Genomic DNA, 18,087 nt, shown 5'->3' with positions numbered 1-18,087 from the left:
CATAAACTATATTTCAGTTGTGTCCTATTCATATCATAAGCATATTTTCATAAAGAATATGGAATGACATGTCACAGTGATGCTTTGATAGTTTGGGGAGCATAAAAGCAAAGTTTATCTCTGTGCTAATCTTCAAAATCAAAAGTCTACATATTCAGTCTGGTGGCACACAAAATCAATCTCTTTTTTTGTGTGTGTGTGAAACCATCATTTCAAATTGCTACAATACATACGACAGAATATGGTGCAATGTAGATGCATTATCATGCAAAGAGTATTTTGATTTGATCACGTGCTATAATATTCTTTGTTCACTTATGGTTGATTCTACCTGTATAATTTCAATAATGTTCTGGTACCCATTGTAAAGAATGCTCTATAAGTCTTCATGTTCTATTTGTTTGAACCTTTTGATTTGATCCTTATAGTATAAAGAAGAATTATTTGTTTTAAAGAAGCTGTCTTATTTTTTCTGCTTGCGTTTTAAAGAAAATATTTTAATTCACTACAGCAACAGGAGATCTGGTGTACTACTGAACGTAAATAAGTTCCTCCATGCTTGTCATCTTACACTGATAGTATCATAAGACAAGTAATGACAGATTAAGACCTGCCTAGCAGAGGGAAAACTAAATTACAAGACTTTTATTAAGGCATAAATAAACCTATTAACCGTTATCTGGAATACCAATTAGTAGAAGGAGCACTGACAATTTTATTTATCAACATTAAACACAATTATTAATTACAGACCTGACGAATCTAGCAGTAAGCAGGACATGTTGGGTGTGCTGGGGCCTTAAGTCCATTATGTGAGAAGGATGATTACCAAAATCCTGTGGGAAAATAAGTAATTGTAGCTGTAAAATTTTAATTGCCTTGGAATAAGGTAAATTATATTCTCTTGTCTCAGAATATAAATAGTATGGCATTAAGGTACCAAGCCTCACTAGTTTTAAACAGCAAATTATTTAGACAACTATGCTGAAAAAAAGAAAAACAGTCATAAATTTTCATTTTAAATATTGCAATAAAGTGATTTACCTTCTGCTGTCAAATGTGTGAACACATGCAAAGATATTTGTCACACAGTATGTAGTTTGCATGCATCAGAAATTTTTGCATTTTATTAATCCAAAGGTTGGACTATACAAGAAAAAGGACTTAAAATACAGTATTGGAGGAGAATATAGAATTATTTGAAAAATTATATATTAACAAAACAGTTATTTTTATTGGGCCAAATTCTGCACTCATGTTTGTACATATAACTCCAGTGGTAGTCAGAAGAAGCCACACGTTATATCTGAAGGTAGAATTTGGCCCAAATTGTCTACTTGGGGAAGACTCCTTTTGATTGGAATAAGAGCATTGTCTGAGTAAGGACGTCAGGCTCAAGCCCAATGAGCTGAGTCTTCCTCCCTTAGTTCAATGGCAACATTCCCAACAATCTTATTCAGACATATATATGTTTTTGTAAAATAAGCATAAGAAAGAACCCACTTTTTTAATATGTATTTCTTTTTTTTTTTCCCTTAAAGATCCAAATTCCTGGCTTTGTGGACACTTACTCATAAGTGCAGCCAGGAATTCTTTTTCAAAACTCATGGACAAACTTAATGTGCTAATGGAGACTATAGCAGTGGACAGCAGCAGGACCATCACATATGTAGAGAAGGACTCCTTGGTTCAAAGACTGGCTCGTGGACTTCATAAAATAAATGCACAGGCACTAAAAGCTGGACTAGGTGATAGAATACCCATTACAGTATGTGTATTTCTTGCTGATTTATATATATATAAAATTTCACAGAATAATTATAGTAGAGCTTTCAAAATAGTTATGATGCTAATTTCATTTTCAGGTTGTGCTTCACAGCTGACTTTAATTTAACTAACTCGTATACAAAATTAAATGGTGATTTACACCTGAAAAGATTGGGCCCTGAATCGGTTACATCTTTTAATATAAAATTAAAGAATTGTAAGGCAAGAGATTTGGTTGTATGAAGCTTGAAATAATTTTTCTCTTCTAAATACTATAAAAATTGAATTTTCTTTGTAAGGACATCTTGTAACCCCTTTTGAAGTTAAGATTAATGATTTTGTTAATTTTTTTCCACATTCTCTTCTTCCAGTGTACTTTGGTAATGCAAAATACATGTTATGTTTTTGCAAAAACTCAGTTAAACTTCTTCTCCCCAAATATCTATTCTATGTATGTATGTATTTAGGAATTTTTCAGTGACCCACAACAGCAGGTGAAACAGTGCTCTGTGTGTGTGTGTTGGTGGATGCGTGCAGAATGAAAGCTTCATTTAATTTGCTTGGGTATTAAAAGCTATTGATTTATTGCTAAAATAGCACATTTTATAGCACATAAAATTGTTTCCGTTTACTAACAGAAAAGCATAGCATCCTTGCAGAAGCAAATATTTGAATTTACACAAAGGCTGCATACAGCAGAAGTGGAACGCCGTTCACTACGCTTAGAACTCACAGAATTCAAACGGAATTTGAATGAGATGAAAAAAGAGGCTGACAAAGCCCAGAGCCTGCAAGAGCAATTAAATGCATTTAAGCAATCTGTAAGTATATTTAATTTAGGAAAAGACTGGCTTAAAGGAAAGCCTCCTTTTACATATTTTTGATTTGTGTTCTTTAGAAAAATAAGTATAAATCCAATTATTAACAGAATTTTCCAGAAAACTTGCCCCGTGAATGTCACCAAGCTGCAAGCTAGATGTATTAAAAAGTGACTTTTTTCCATAGGAGTTTCTTTTTATTTTTCAGAATGAGATATTTTGGGTGAATTACACATGTTTGCTGTTTGACAGACCCAATTTTTCTTTCACATGCTGAAAATGTTCATTTCTGATTTACACACCATACAGGACTTATATATGTTCCCTCAAATAGGGCAGTCATGCCTTTTTAATAAGTACGGTACATTCATGACAACATTGTACAGCATAAACACAATATTTTAAGCTCTGTTTTACCCTTGCTCCATATTCTGAAACACCTCTTTACTGTATCTTTTGTTATGGGTCAAGTCCTGAGGCTAGTTTGTGTCAATAAGTGCAATCTTGAGAATAGTTTGTCTCTTGAGGGAGAGAATTTATGCAGATGATTTTACCACATCCCCAGCAGGCTGTATTTGCCAAACCCTCTCTCTGTGCCTCTTCCTGGAGCCACTGGATCTACTACAGCCATAAGGCTGCGTTGATCACTGCACAGCTACAGCTGGTAGGGATGAAAGGGAGAGACTAAAAACAGGTCCCTTTACCTTTTTAAAAAAAACCCAACTGTCTAGCACAGGATCGATAGAATTACTTCAAGGGCTGTATCCTCCATCGTCTCTTGACTATGCAGGGAATGGAGGTTTTTTTCAGACTGATGCATCCTCATTGCAGATCAGAGGCTGTTCTCCATTGTAACCACGTAGCAGACTCTCCACAGTTGGCAGGGAGTAATTCATTCTCCTCTAGGAGGTTGGAGATGTACTGGGCATCTTCACCGTCTCCCCTAACAAAACTCTGAGCTCATTTCTGTAGAGGGCATTCAGATCAAGTCAATCTTCATCCAGGAAAAGGGAATGAACAGTTATATGAGTGCTCTGTAACTTCCCTGGTGTAGAAACATCCTGTTTTTGGGATGTGTAGTAGCTTCCACAAATTGTGATGGATTTATTTTCTGAGGACTCATCAACACCTAACAATCATGTGCACAAGGGAGGTATGATTTTTTAAGCACACCAACGTGTCCTGCACTAACTGGGCTGTGTGGACCCTGCTGTCACGAACTAAAGGTTCCCTGTTGTGTATTAATGTAGTGCTGCATCGAACAGTGGAGATAGGAGATCAAAGTGTTCTGTAACTTAATTTTTCCCACATCAAAGGTATGTCCATTGTGCTTACTGTCTCCAGCAGGTAGAACAGCTGAACAAGTGTATCTCATGTCTTCAGTTTTGTTTTTAACAGGCTTTTTTCCCTTACACTTTCTTAAATTGTCAGATTAAATTGTCACTTTTTAGATAGTTAAGTGCTGTCCCTCAGGAGACTCTTCCTTTCTTTGTCTTCTGGAGCACTCTGTGAGAAGCAGGTCCACACAGGAATTTATAAGGGGTTAACAGGTGTCGTGGAAAAAGTCACCCACGCATTGATTTAGTTCACAGACTCAAGCCTGAGGCCAGTTTATTGCAATACATACCAACGTGTTGGGGTAGCAGTCCGAAAACTACACAGCTCGCAGACTGCCTTTATTCCGTCAAACTGCAAGCATAGTACAAGTAATACGTCATTTATGCGAAAATAAGAGTAGGGGTCTGTCCCTTTTTCCCGGTAGCTTCCTCATTATTTACGAGAATTGGGTGCCTATTGGATGGGGGAGTTTCTTGGTGGTTTTGGCATGGGTGGTACTTGGAACTAGTTGGGGTGTTTTTCGTCAGGGTACATATCGTTTTTGGGGGGGAGGGGGAAGGCGGGCATAGGGGTTTATTACAGGACGCTCAAAGATGATATATGATTGGCTGGTGGTAGCTGGAACTATAGGAGGAGCTAGCCTTTACTAGAAGCAATTTCTTCATATAATCCATTACTATGTTTCATCAACAAGCGGTTATCATGTTGCTAAGGCCTTTCGCATGGCTTCCTTCCCCTCCCTCCTCTGGTCATGGCCCCTGTCCGTATTTGGCAGGGAATTGAACAGCTTAGCTTTGTTCAGGTTCTGGCCTGTACTGCTTTATGTAAAGGCCATCTGTGCAGTTAGCTTCTGTCAGAGGGCCTGAATGTGGGCCTTCGGTGTTACTTTCTCTGTTATAGAGAAGGCCACCTAGTTCTTTTTCCCCACACAGGGTTTGTACTGAAATGCAGAAATACTCAGCTGCAAATTCTCTCCTTTAGTAAACACTTTTTTTTTAACAATTGAGATGTGTCCTCTTTGATCTGTTTTGGAATCACATAAAAAAATTTTCAGTATACTTTGTAAATACACTACAGATTTTCTTAAGAAAATACAATGAATAAAGTAATTTAACAATGTTTTGCAATGATCTTCGCTTTAGGAAAAAAGGTCTCTTGGGCAGATATTGAGCATTTAAAAACTTTTTGCATTAGAATGTTGTGTATTAGCAAGTGGAATTCTAAAAGTGAAGTGGATAAACAATGGAGTTATTCCATGATAGAACACAATTTATTTCCTTTATCAGAAATTGATCACCCATGAGAGGTTTGAAAGTGCATGTGAAGAACTGAATAATGCATTACATCGAGAGCAGCAGGCACAAATGCTTCTGAATGAGCAGGCACAACAGCTACAGGAGTTAAATTATAAACTGGAATTGCACTCAAGTGAAGAAGCGGACAAAAACCAAACCCTAAGTGAAGCTGTAAAGGTAGGACAATATTGCTTCTAAATAGAGAACAGAAGTTGTGTTTGCCTCTCAAGTGCATGGGCTAACATTGGCAACCCTCACAAGTACTCTCATGAATAATCCCATGAAAGTAAATGGGACTGTTTGCAGGAATAAGGATTACTCAATTCAATGAGAGTTGAGGTTGATCAGGAGATAATTATTACCTTTTATGATGAGGTCTTGTAGCGTGTAGCGTCCATTTTTAATATTGGGAGTGGCATATGTGCACTGGAAAATATTATCACTATTTATTTGTTAAGCATTGACAATTAATTTGTTCCTGTACAAGAGACAAATCAAGACAGTCCCTGTCTTGAGTTTATAATCTAAAAGATAGAGGATGACACTGAGGGCTTGGCTACACTTGCAAGTTAGACCGCATTAAAGCAGCCCCAGGCGCCCTAACTCATGACCCGTCCACACTGGACTCTGCAGCTGGAGCGCCTGGACTCTGCAGCTGGAGCGCTCCTGGTAATCCACCTCCACGGGAAGCATAACGCTTGCTGCGCCTCGGCTGAAACGCCCCAGCGTCAGTCTGAACGGGGTGTTGCATTACTGCACTTTGATCTGCCTCCAGAAACGTTCCATAATCCCCTTAAGTCAAGTGTCCACTCTTGTTTTTTTTTTTTTTTTTTTAACTCGGCTGTAGGAATGCGGATATGCCCTTTCAAAGCTCCATTTCTGACAGCCGGCATGCTTATTTGCCATTAGTGTGGAATGCTGCTTGCTGTGAGTGTGTGTGAGAGAGAGAGAGACAGGGGAGAGGAGGGTCTACTGCTGTCTGAACTTACACGACAGCATGCTGACATGCTCTCAGCCCCCCAGAAACCCATTCTCTCTCTCCCCACTTACACACAAAACACTCCCTGTCACACTCCACCCCATCCCCCCATTTGAAAAGCCACTTGCATGCTGGGATAGCCACCACAATGCATTGCTCTCTGTGGTGTTGCAAGAGCTGTTAATGTGGCCATCCCAGTGCGCTTGAATCTGACAGTGTGAACACACTGCAGCGCTTTCCTGACTGCGCGCTCCGAGGACTGGTTTAACTTACAGCGCTCTTCATCTGCAAGTGTAGCCATGCCCCCAGACAGGTAGTCAATATTGACTTTTAAAAATTAATTATTCTGATCTCTCTCTCTCTCTCCTCAAATGTAACTTTGGGCGGAGAAAGCATTTGACTCAGTTTAGCATACATTGGAGTGAGTAAAAGGAGTAGGGGCCCTGTCTCATTAGGATTTAGAAGCTGTCCCTTGCATAAGGGATAACAAGGGGAAAAGGAAATGAACTGAACGTCAAGACTACAATTTTGCCAAAATGAAGGAGTGGAGAACGAATATGAACAGAAATCAGAATAATAGATTAAAGCCAGAACAGACCATTGTGATGATCTAGTCTGACCTCCTGCATATCACAAAACATAACCTTTCTCCAAATAATTTCTACATCAAGCCAAATAGCTTGTGGTCAAACTAGAGCATATTTTTTAGAAAGGGATCTAATCTTGATTTAAATGTGATGGAGAGTTTACCACTACCATATATTGTATGTAGACTAGAATGGAGCTGAACAGGTATTTTAAGATAAGGGTATGAAGTTTAAACTTGATAAGTAGTAAGAGCTAGTAGAGGTATTCAGAGAAGTGTCATAATCTATAATTTTTGCAATTACATTTTGGACAAGCCAAAAGGTAGCAGAGCATGGACAACTATTATATCTTCAGGTCAGAAAGAAAGGATTGGTTCAATACATTGTGGAGAAAGATGTAACATGATGTTGCAAATGTGAGTGATAGGGAAAATAGGGGTGTCACTTGTGACAGAGTGATGAAGTGGGAGAGGTTTAGGAAGAAAAATAGAGCTTAGTGTTGGATGTGTTAACCATCTCTCCAAAATATCCTGGCTTGTTTGCTGTCAGCTCAAGATTATGTATTTGGAACCGGACAAAAAAAGAAAGGTGAGGTATGCAGATATAGATTTGAGAGTCATTGGCATAATTAATATGTGATTAACTATGAGATTGCTCAGTGATAAGGTGAAAAGGAGGGGGCCAACAACAGAGTATTGTGCGAATCCAACAGAGAGGGGAGGAAGATGAACTGTGAAAGAAGAGAAGTCAAGAGGTTGGAAGAAAACCAAGAATATAGGCTATGAAAAGCAATAGGCGAGAGAGTAATCAGCAATATCAGAGGTAGTAAAGGGGTCAAAGAGGATGAAGAGGGAACAGAGGGCATTGGATTTTTTTATATATTTATATACACTATGAAAACCGTTCTATTACTCTTGGGGTTTATAAAGGCTTTTTTTTTAAATTGGACCAAATATAAATAGATAGTGTCATTTAAAGCAGCAGTTATAAATGGCCTAGTCAAGAACTTAGAGGTGAAAGCGGGGAATGGAAATGGTAGTTAGGGAGAGGTGTCAGGTCAAGAATGTGGGGTTTTCTTTAGAGTGGTGGATGCTAGGGAAGGGGCCAGAAGAGAAGAAGTAGTTCACTGTAGCTATTCTTATAATTTGAAGTCTTCATTGGAATTAGTTGCAAGTTGCCTTATATACTCCTACCTGTTATGTAACCAAACTTAATAGATTACTTCCTAGCTTTTTATAGTAAGAAAGCAATTAAAATGTCCTCGTTCTAAGATCTGTTTGTTCACTACAATGGAGGATTTTGTTTTCTAGTCTTCAGAAACGAAGGTGACCCTTTCCTTTAGAATAATGTATTCTATTAGTTGGAGGATACCACTTCCTATTTCCAAGCTTGTTTTTTTTATTAAACAAAAATTCATATAGCCCTTTCCACTGTAGTGTACCTTATTGTCATAATTCTGCTGTTTACACCTCCAACAGTTGTTGGCTATTGGGAGATTATGGTTTATTCTGGCTAGATTGAATAAATGTAATCCACTGGAACAGGCTGAGATTTTACCCTCTCATGATAGGGTGAAATCCAAGAATGTGGAGGAAATGGATCTTTTGAAAGATTGCATTCCACATTTCACATTTATATTAAGAGTCACTTGTCTTTTGAGAAACTATGCAGAAAATAGAATGGACAACATCCTCAATTCTGACAACGTTGATATTTTCTTTGGCTTGTTTGGCCCAAGGACAGCTACTGTACTCAAAACTCCTACATTAATAATTTTTTTGAAGGGAATATGGCCAACTAGGTGCCCAGCCTTGACTATTTAGTCCTTTTTAGTATTGGCTACTGAGATTATTTTAGAACCACTGAGAGAAGAAAATTTTTAAAAAATCAACAAAGTAATGGGTTAGCATAGATATTAATGTTCACCAGTCTTTTCTTAACCTCTGGCTTTGTTTGAATCTATAAAATATAATATTCTATTTACAAATCATTCTCTACTCTACCCCTTGCTTTTTTCTTTCTAATAGCTTTCACTCCTCTTCCGATTATTGTTACTCTGAAAGTCAGTAAAACAATCCAAAGAATAGTTGCATATTTAAATATTTCTTGGATTTGGGGAGTAAGAATTTTCATGCAGTATGCTACAGAACTATTGCGGTAACAAGTGATAGAAATATTTTGTATTTAAGAACTCATGTTACTTTTCAAATTTTTAAAAATTAAATATCTATTTTGTTTATCAAAAGCTTTTGTTGCTAATTGCCTGAATCGTACATCTCTTCAGGATTAATGTCACGGGCAGAAAAATAATTTGTACTTGTGTCCCACATATTTTAACTGGCAGGTAGTCTCTCTTCTTCAGCTGCTTAGATTCAGACAATCCCTTTTTTTGTGTACTGCAAGATCATTCTTTTCATTAAAAATATATAACTGAAATATCATGTCCTGTCACACTCGCTAAATACATATCATTTATAAATGAACCCAACACAAAAGCATGTACAAAATTAGAGAGTAGTACATTGTATAAAAAGTGACACATTTTAAGATGAATTTTTTAACTGAATTTGACAAAGGAATAATCTTGATGAAATTTTAACAGCTGACGCTAAAATAGTATACATTGAAATCTTTTTAAAAAACATGATTACTTTAAAATATCAATTTGTCATAATTTTCTAACAAAGAATAAAACGAAGAAATTGTTCAGCATTTTGAAATTTGATTCCCTGGTTTGAAATTTATACACACTTCAGTAGTAATCAGTAAGAAGATATCTCAGCTTTCACTTACTTTCATAAAGTAGGTTTATTAAAGCAGTGTTGCTTAATTTCTTAGCCTTATCAGTTTAGATTTTCATCCCATATATTTTTATCTTCCTAATGGCATTTACCACTGAGACACACATGGCAGCCAATTACAATTCAAGGTCAGATAGGACTAAGCAACAATTCTAATAAAATAAGTGGTGTAAGATTAGGTAAGTTACTAGCTCTGATCCCAACTGTCTGTGTAGAAAAAAAGAGACTTTTTGTGCTTGCTAACGAGGTATCCAAAGCACAAAGTATAGAATTTTACTTCTGCTGAAAGCATGTGTTAATTCCAAACAGTAAAATCCTCATTTTACCTACTTACAGGCACTATGTATATATATATCCAATTCATTTTAGAGATGCATGTTAGTACTATAAAATATAATTAAAAGAATAAAGAATTTTACTACACAGTAATTTATGAAAGGATTCCTTGTAAATTGATAATAAACAGGGCAATATCTTGCATACATCTTTTGCCATGTTGCGTCCTGTAACTTACTACTGACCTAGTCCAAAAGAATGAAACATTATTTAAAGGGGAATAACATCTGGGGCTAGATTCTGTTCTCATTTACGCTGTCATTAACCTTGAGTGGCTCTGTTGATTTCAGTGAAGTTACTATTGATTTATAACTGTGCGAGAGCAGAGTTCAGTCCTGGAGTTTTGAAAATGTATTTACTGTAGCAGTCCCTTCTAGATTGGAGTTGAGATGAGCCGTTTAGGTTTTTTAGATATTTCTAAATCATTATATATAGATAGCCATAACTTATACCCTCCTTTTAAAAAGTGTAGTGTTCTTTAACTAAATTGAATCATATAGAGCCAAATTTTCATCTGCTGGAGGGGAAGTTGCAGCTACCTTGTGCCATTGGAATTGTACCCGTTCCCAGGCAGGCTCTCTGCTGCTGGACCCCTTTAGTGAGGCACAGCTTACGGAGAATATGGTACAGAATTCGTTGCTTAGATTGGGTGGTTTTGTCGTTTTTGTACTAATAGTGTAAATGTTTTCATTAGAGAATTATTTTAATTATTTGTTTTCTTTTATTTGCATCGTTGCACAGACTTAGAGAATGCCACCAAGTCATTTTGATACATGGCAAAGGCAGTCTCTGTAGATGATACAGTGTTTTAACTTTTACAGAAAAAAAAAGTCACCCATCATATTCAATAGGAGACTTTGTATATGACATCCTCCTCAAAGAGAATCACTAAGGATACACTCAGTATAAAAACAGAAAATTAATTTTTTGAGTTTTTGTTTTTTAATCACTTCCCATGAGCTTTGTTACTAGAGTGACAGTCAAGCTTTAGGATGTTCTCTGGGATGCAGTTGATTCCCAGTAACTTGTATGTCACATTGGCAAGAAGGGGCAGTTCTACACATTGTCTCTATTAAATTAAAAGCTGTTCATTAAAGAATGTAATGTAGCTGATTATTCATTAGTGTACAACTTAATAGGAAACTATATTAATCAAATTTAGCATGTTAAAGAGAGAGCGTGTTCCCTTCTGAATTGGTTGGAGACTAAAATTCATAATTCATTAATTAGTTAAATGTTTAGTTGTTTAAAAGTTTCTATATATTGTATGTTCTCAGCTCCTAAATAATTTATAAAGTAGCTAAGAATAGATTTTAAATTAGGATTCCCACCTGCCCTATTCTCAGTAGGGAAAGTCATGGATTTTTGCCCCCCATGCCATAATGAGACACAGGTTAGACACTCTGTCCTGTATTTAAATTCTTGATTATTATCACTACCTTTGTTCACCTGTAAGATAAAGGAGGTAAATTATAGAAAAAGCACATGGTATCTCCACTGATCCTCCACCTTCCCCCTCATCCAATCTCCACAACAGACTATTTTCTACACGATCTTCCTTCAAAAGCTTTTGTGAGCCAATGATCCACCCCCTAGTCTGGCCCTTCTGCCCTCAGCCCAGCCACGTCGCTGCACCATAGAACACCCTCAGAAGACTGGCTACTAAGAGAAGTATTTCATGAGAGTGCCTAGGAAGGCTGGGACATGTTTGCAAAGAACAGCTGCGTGAGAGTCAATAGTTTAGGCTGCAATTTTAGCTCTGAGTAGCTGATTAAAAGGTCAGTACTCTATGGCACTTCTTATTACATCAGTTAATGATTGGCACATGCGTATAAAGCATTCTGATTTTACCATCTTTAAAATAGGTTGATATTACTTACCCACTTCACAAAATGCTTGGATGTTTTTGTTCACTGCACTCTGTTAAATAAATAAATACATTGACTTTATATTCAAAGATTAAATAAAAACAAAATTTAAAAGAATAACACTTTTTAACAAATAGATGACATGAAAACAGTGAGTGTTTTATGGGTCTTTTTTTAAAAATTACAAAAATCACATTGGATGCTTGCTTAATCTTCTGCCTCTAGGATCTTAAAAAAATAAAAATCTGGAACTGAAGGCTTAATGGTATTATTGCTACATTGTAATTATACTAATAAACACCTCTATCCATGACCTTGGAATTTATAGTGCAGTGGGAAAGATTTATTGACATGTACTTTGGAAGGAAAATGGGATTATTGCATAAGTATAATGCCTAGTTGTTGAGCACATGTACTTGCATACCATTTATCCCAGTTAGTTTAAAGCTTTAGACAATCTTTAAGTTTTCATTCAAAAATATAGGAAGGCTTTTTGTTAAATCCAGAGTCCTGAGAGATCTTTGTTATATTATTGAATCAACTACAAAGTAACCATGTTACCTTGAGATGTGCAGAGGGAATCAATAGACCTATAAAACTGCATGTGATTTTTTTTTTAATGTTCTAAACCCCATTTTTTCTAGTAGCTTGAATATCAATGCGCATAGGACTTTTCTGGTGCTCCTGATATACAAGTCCCTTATACTTGGTAGTTTTTTTTTTTTTTTTAAACTAAGGAATGCTGCTTATAGGATGTATCCTGAGGGTGTCTTTATTTTTCACCTTAATCAACTTTTCCCATGATCTCCCTTTCCTTTTGTGTGAAGTTTTTTTTTTAGCTTATAGTTGTGAAACCCATAGATAAACCAACACTGAAATGGCTGTTCCAATGGAATTTGTAATTCATATCTCATTGGCATGAAGTAAGAGAGAAATTCCATCCTACCTCCATTTGACCTTGCTCAACTAAGCAAATATTTGCATCTGTGACCAGCTTTGTTTGTGGTTTTCAAATAACTTTTCTTACTTGCAAATAATTTCTTGACTGTTTTTCTACTTGATGTTAGTTGTTTTCAAGGGTATCATATTTCAGACTTGTACCATTCCCAGCCTACAGAAACTGTCAGGATTTTCACCTTTTTACCATTAAATAATAATATGGTCATATGCAGGATAACCAATGGAAAAGAGAAATTTCAATTTCCCAAGGACAGGTTGTATGAGGAACACTTCCTGATAAGTCTTATGATAAAATGGCTCAAGTCTGTCTGTCTAATTTTGACAGCAAGATTGCCCTGTGTTTTGGGGAAATGGAGGTACACAGACAAGAAATCATTTTTAAAAAATTGCCTACCAAAACATATCAGTTTTAACTTGCATTCATACATAAAGTAGTGCCTATAATCTGTGTAGCAGAAAAATGTATTTGGGATTCTGAAGCTCTAAGATCTCTAAAGATTTTATATTTGTAAATAATATATTTTCACTGAGAATCTTGAGCACTCATGCACTTGCCAAAATAAATTACACAACTATGTAGCTTCCTTTGCTGGAAGTTTTTAATTAATGTTGGATCATTGGTGGAATCATTGGTTTTATGGCTTCACCAAAGTCTGTTGAATGTAGTATATCACTTATTGTTGCTATAGTTGAGTAAAAAAGCTGAATAAAACCCCAATGTACTTAATGCCAATTTATCTTTAACTACTAGGAGAAATATATTTAATCACTAATCTCATTTTACACCTTATTTATAATAGTGGCAGTGATTCATTGCTTTCAGTGATTTTAACATGTCTGCTTCAGGACCAAGTAGTGCCATGCTCAGAACATGTACTCGCCTCTAGGAATTGTACTCTGTTTGGTATGCCACAAAGCACATCCAGAGGGAAGGGAGATGCTCAGTCAATATGCCTTTATGGCCTTTTGATCTCCTTGTAGAATGATGGTATGTAATGTATCTCTGAAAATTCTTCTGCAGGATGAGTTAGACATTGCTTCTTAGACTAGTTAAATTTTGTTTTACTGTGTTTTCACCTTGTGCTAAAAAGATTACACTGTCCAGTCTTAATTTAATATGAGGAATAGTATTAACCTGCATAGAAACAGGGTGGCTGAAACTTTACAGTACAAAACATATTTATCAAATTATTCTTTTATTTGGTTTAAAGAGAGTAAAAGAGGGAATAAAAAATATGTATGAATATTTTTCCCCCCTGCAGATATTTAATGTGGGAAGATGTGTTTGGCATAGTATTAAACTAAAATATGCATACACTAAACAGAATTTTGGGCAGACTTTGGAAGCACATGTACCTGAATGCAAATTTCAGATTTGGTCAGCACTATCCCTGTAAGTAGGAGAACTCAGTGTTAGAATGTAGAGTGTAAACTGGTAAAACAACCTAAGCCTGCTTTAATACAGAGTAATATTCAGAAGATTTCTCATGTTCTGTATTCAGTAAAATTGATAAACTGCTAACGCTAATACTGAAGCAGGGTGGAAACTCTGGGCCAGATCCTCTGTTCATGTGAACTGACATAGCTGGATCTGTCCTTGACTTCAACTGGCTTCTCATATTACAGTGCGTCACTGTTCAGCAAGATGGCTGCCAGGAATAGGCTCAGAAATGGCAACACAAATATGACAGAGCTGTATATTTTTACACTAAAGATCAATGGAATTCAATAGTAGCATTATTCAAAGTTCCATTTTAAACATACTGTTCAATAGTAAATTGATGTACAGTAAAAGCTTTATCTGGCATGTTGGGGGGGAAATGGAGGGGTGCTGGTTAATCAAATATTCTGGTTAATTAAGAGTTATACTTTCCAATGGCATACCAATTTTCAAAGAATTAGACAATGATAAAATTGATAAAGTATAAAATAGTATACACGTACTCACCAATCCAGTATTAGTACTGCTTTGCAGAGTGGTACGTTTCTTGAAGCACTTAAGTGTATACAGGTAAAGTTCTATACAGTAGGTTATGTTATGACCCTACATATCACTATGAGCAGTGCATGGCGTACACCCAGATCACTAAAAATACACAATGCTAAAACTATCCTGAACATAATTTAATCTTTGCTGATTCAGAAGACACTTCAGGATCTTGCAGTGCCTCAGGGTCATCATTATCAACATCAATTTTCATTGAGGGTATAGAAGATTGGGCTGAATCTGTGATGATCCTATGACACAACCTGGAAGTTGCTTTTTTTGCATAGATACCTGATACCAGTTTGCTTACTTGTCTTCTGCCTCTTTTGCATAGAAGTGGCGTGCAGAATGCGCAATTGCATAACCTCCTGGGCAGTATACTGTACTAGGCCCGGTTACTAGATTGAAGATTTGTATTGGGAGATATCAGAAATGCCAGTTAATAGAGCTTTCTGGTTGATAAAGTGCTGGATAACACAGCTTTTACTGTATTATTTAAGTGACAGACTCAGTCTATTTAACACAAGAATGCTAACACGCATACAAAATTGGAATTGGATCTTCATTATTTCTATTGAGACAACTCCTTAAAAACTTTGTAAGGACTTTAAGTGAGGACTTTATCAACCTTGACAGATTTGAACCAATGATTTAAAGGTGAAAAGACTCTATGCAATAGCCTGCTTATTCTAATACTGAATCCCTAAACACCCAATATTCTATTTAAGGGCTTGCTCCTGTTTCCATTGAAATATATGGCAAACTCCCACTGACTTAAAATAAAAGACGGATCAGACCCTTATTTAGTATTCCTTTTAAAGAAGTAGCGATAGGACTAAAATTGTTGCTTTTTCCACTTCATGTCCAGTTCTGGGCACTGCATTTCAAGAAAGATGTGGAGAAATTGGAGAGGGTCCAGAGAAGAGCAACAAGAATGATTAAAGGTCTTGAGAACATGACCTATGAAAGAAGGCATAAAGAATTGGGTGTGTTTAGTTTGGAAAAGAGAAGACTGAGAGGGGACATGATAGCATTTTTCAGGTATCTAAAAGGGTGTCATAAGGAGGAGGGAGAAAACTTGTTCACCTTAGCCTCTAAGGATAGAACAAGAAGCAATGGGCTTAAACTGCAGCAAGGGAGGTTTAGGTTGGATATTAGGAAAAAGTTCCTAACTGTCAGGATGGTTAAACACTGGAATAAATTGCCTAGGGAGGTTGTGGAATCTCCATCTCTGGAGATATTTAAGAGTAGGTTAGATAAATGTCTATCAGGGATGGTCTAGACCGTATTTGGTCCTGCCATGAGGGCAGGGGATTGGACTCGATGACCTCTCGAGGTCCCTTCCAGTCCTAGAATCTATGAATCTATGTTTCAAAGTAATAGGTAGAATTTATTTGGTATTTTTCTTTCATGCTGGATTATCCCCATTCCCCTGCCCTTAACTCAGAATTACTGGAATGAGCCATCATATCTCAGAAGTATCCCAACCAAATCAACAAGTAACTCAAGTGCATCAGAAGAACATCTGTGAAGAGTCACAATTGGTCTGTCCTATGACTTGGAGATGTCACTGAGAATGCTAGACCAGTCCAATGAAATCCTTTTGATTAATTAATCTTCCAGGGAAGGAGAACATCATCAACCAGTTTGCATCCCACTTAAATCAAATGTTAGAATAAACCGTGAGAAATGGATTAGTGGGAAGAGGTCAAAGGTGAATGAGAACTAAACCGATAATATAGCTATGACATTTATCATATTATTCCAATAGTTTGTGTGTGTATTTACACACGTACGTACCACCGTGGCTGCTCCTAAAAACTTCCTAAGTTTGCCTTTGACTAGTTTATATTACTGTGCTATTATCTCTAATTAGTATTTCATATTCCTCAAGTTTCCCTATGTTATGAATACTAACCTAATGTTATCTACTTACCAAAGACAAATAACTTTTTAGGGTACTGTGGATGTGTGTATTTTACACATTATGTATATAATAACAAAATGATTTTTCAGAACAATTTCAAGACATACTGCTCACTCATTTATAACTGTGTAGGACTGGAATCTCACTCAATAAGGCTATTCTTGACAGTCAAAAATTGAGTTAGCTCAACATGATTGAAAAATCCATTTCAGTGCTACAATACTGCCAGCTCACTGGCCCTTAAACATGTTAGTCTGTGTCTTAAGGAACATTTAGAATGTTTTTCAATCATGTAAAGCTAACTCATTTGAGCTTAACCCAATTTTTGCTCATTAAAAGATGGCCATAATGCAGACATTTTGCTGTTATTTTAATCAGACTAGATTTCCTGCTGGGAAGTAGGTTAAGACATGGGAAATTAAGTTCACTTTTGAAATGTAGAAGAGGCAGGACCAAGTAGACTAGACCATTCCTGACAGATGTTTGTCTAATCTGTTCATAAAAACCTCCAGTGATGGGGATTTCACAACCTCTTTTGGTAACCTATTCCAGTCCTTACCTATCCTTATAGTTAGCGTTTTCTCATATCTAACCTAAATCTCCCTTGCTTCAGGTTAAGCTGGTTACTTCTTGTACTTGGTCCGACATGGAGAACAACTGATCACTGTCCTCTTTATAAAAGCCCTTAACATATTTAAAGACTGTTACCAGGTCTTCTCTGAGTATTCTTTTCTCAAAACTATACATGCCCAGTTTTTTTAACCTTTCATCATAGGTTACATTTACTAAACCTTTTATCATTTTTGTTGCTCTCCTTTGGACTCTCCAAATTGTCAACATCTTTCTTAAAGAGTGGCACCCAAAACTGGATATAATACTCTAGCTGAGGCCTCACCAGTACTGAATAGTGTAGAACAACTACCTCCTGTGTCTTACATATGACACAGTGACTAATACACCCCAGAACGATGCAATTCTCTCTTCTTTTTGGAGTGCTTGCTCATGTCCATTCCATGCTAGGTGTGTGCACATAACGTGCATAGTTGCCAGAGATTTTTTTCCCTCAGTGATATCTGTAGGACTGGTTCTAGTGTCCTCTGGAGCCGCATGTATATGCACTGGTGTAAGGGGTGCTGCCAGCCCCGTTCCCTCTTAGTTCCTTCTTACCGCCCATGATGGTTGCCTGGAACAATCCTTCTTGCTCTTGCAAAGCTTCTTTCCCAGTTTGGACTTTTCTGTCATATATTGTATAGTTAATATATATAGTTCTTAATGTTAGTATATATAGTAGTGTAAATAGGTGTTCCTGTCATCAAGGGACTTTCATCCCAGGGGCTGGGCATGCCCCAGTCCGTGGGCTTCAAGTCATGTACCTCCTGCAGAAAGCCAATACCAGTGAGTGACCTGTACTCTAGCTGTATAAG

The 18,087-nt window shown here is 36.7% G+C and overlaps 1 protein-coding gene across 5 annotated transcripts in view; it reads left to right on the top strand.

Annotated features, from left to right (window-relative positions):
* Positions 1-18,087, top strand: part of CCDC171 (coiled-coil domain containing 171) — a 260,589-nt gene that overhangs the window by 113,267 nt on the left and 129,235 nt on the right. For all 5 annotated transcript variants that reach the window (XM_034774120.1, XM_034774118.1, XM_034774119.1 and 2 more), the window contains 3 exons: positions 1,542-1,768; positions 2,406-2,588; positions 5,210-5,395. In XM_034774120.1, coding sequence (XP_034630011.1) covers positions 1,542-1,768; positions 2,406-2,588; positions 5,210-5,395 — 596 coding nt within the window. The remainder of the gene's footprint in view (positions 1-1,541; positions 1,769-2,405; positions 2,589-5,209; positions 5,396-18,087) is intronic.

Source organism: Trachemys scripta, chromosome 6, assembly GCF_013100865.1.
Source record: "Trachemys scripta elegans isolate TJP31775 chromosome 6, CAS_Tse_1.0, whole genome shotgun sequence".
Taxonomy (NCBI): Eukaryota; Metazoa; Chordata; order Testudines; family Emydidae; genus Trachemys; species Trachemys scripta.
The sequence above is the reverse complement of the archived record's forward strand: the minus strand, read 5'-3'. Positions and strand labels throughout refer to the sequence as shown.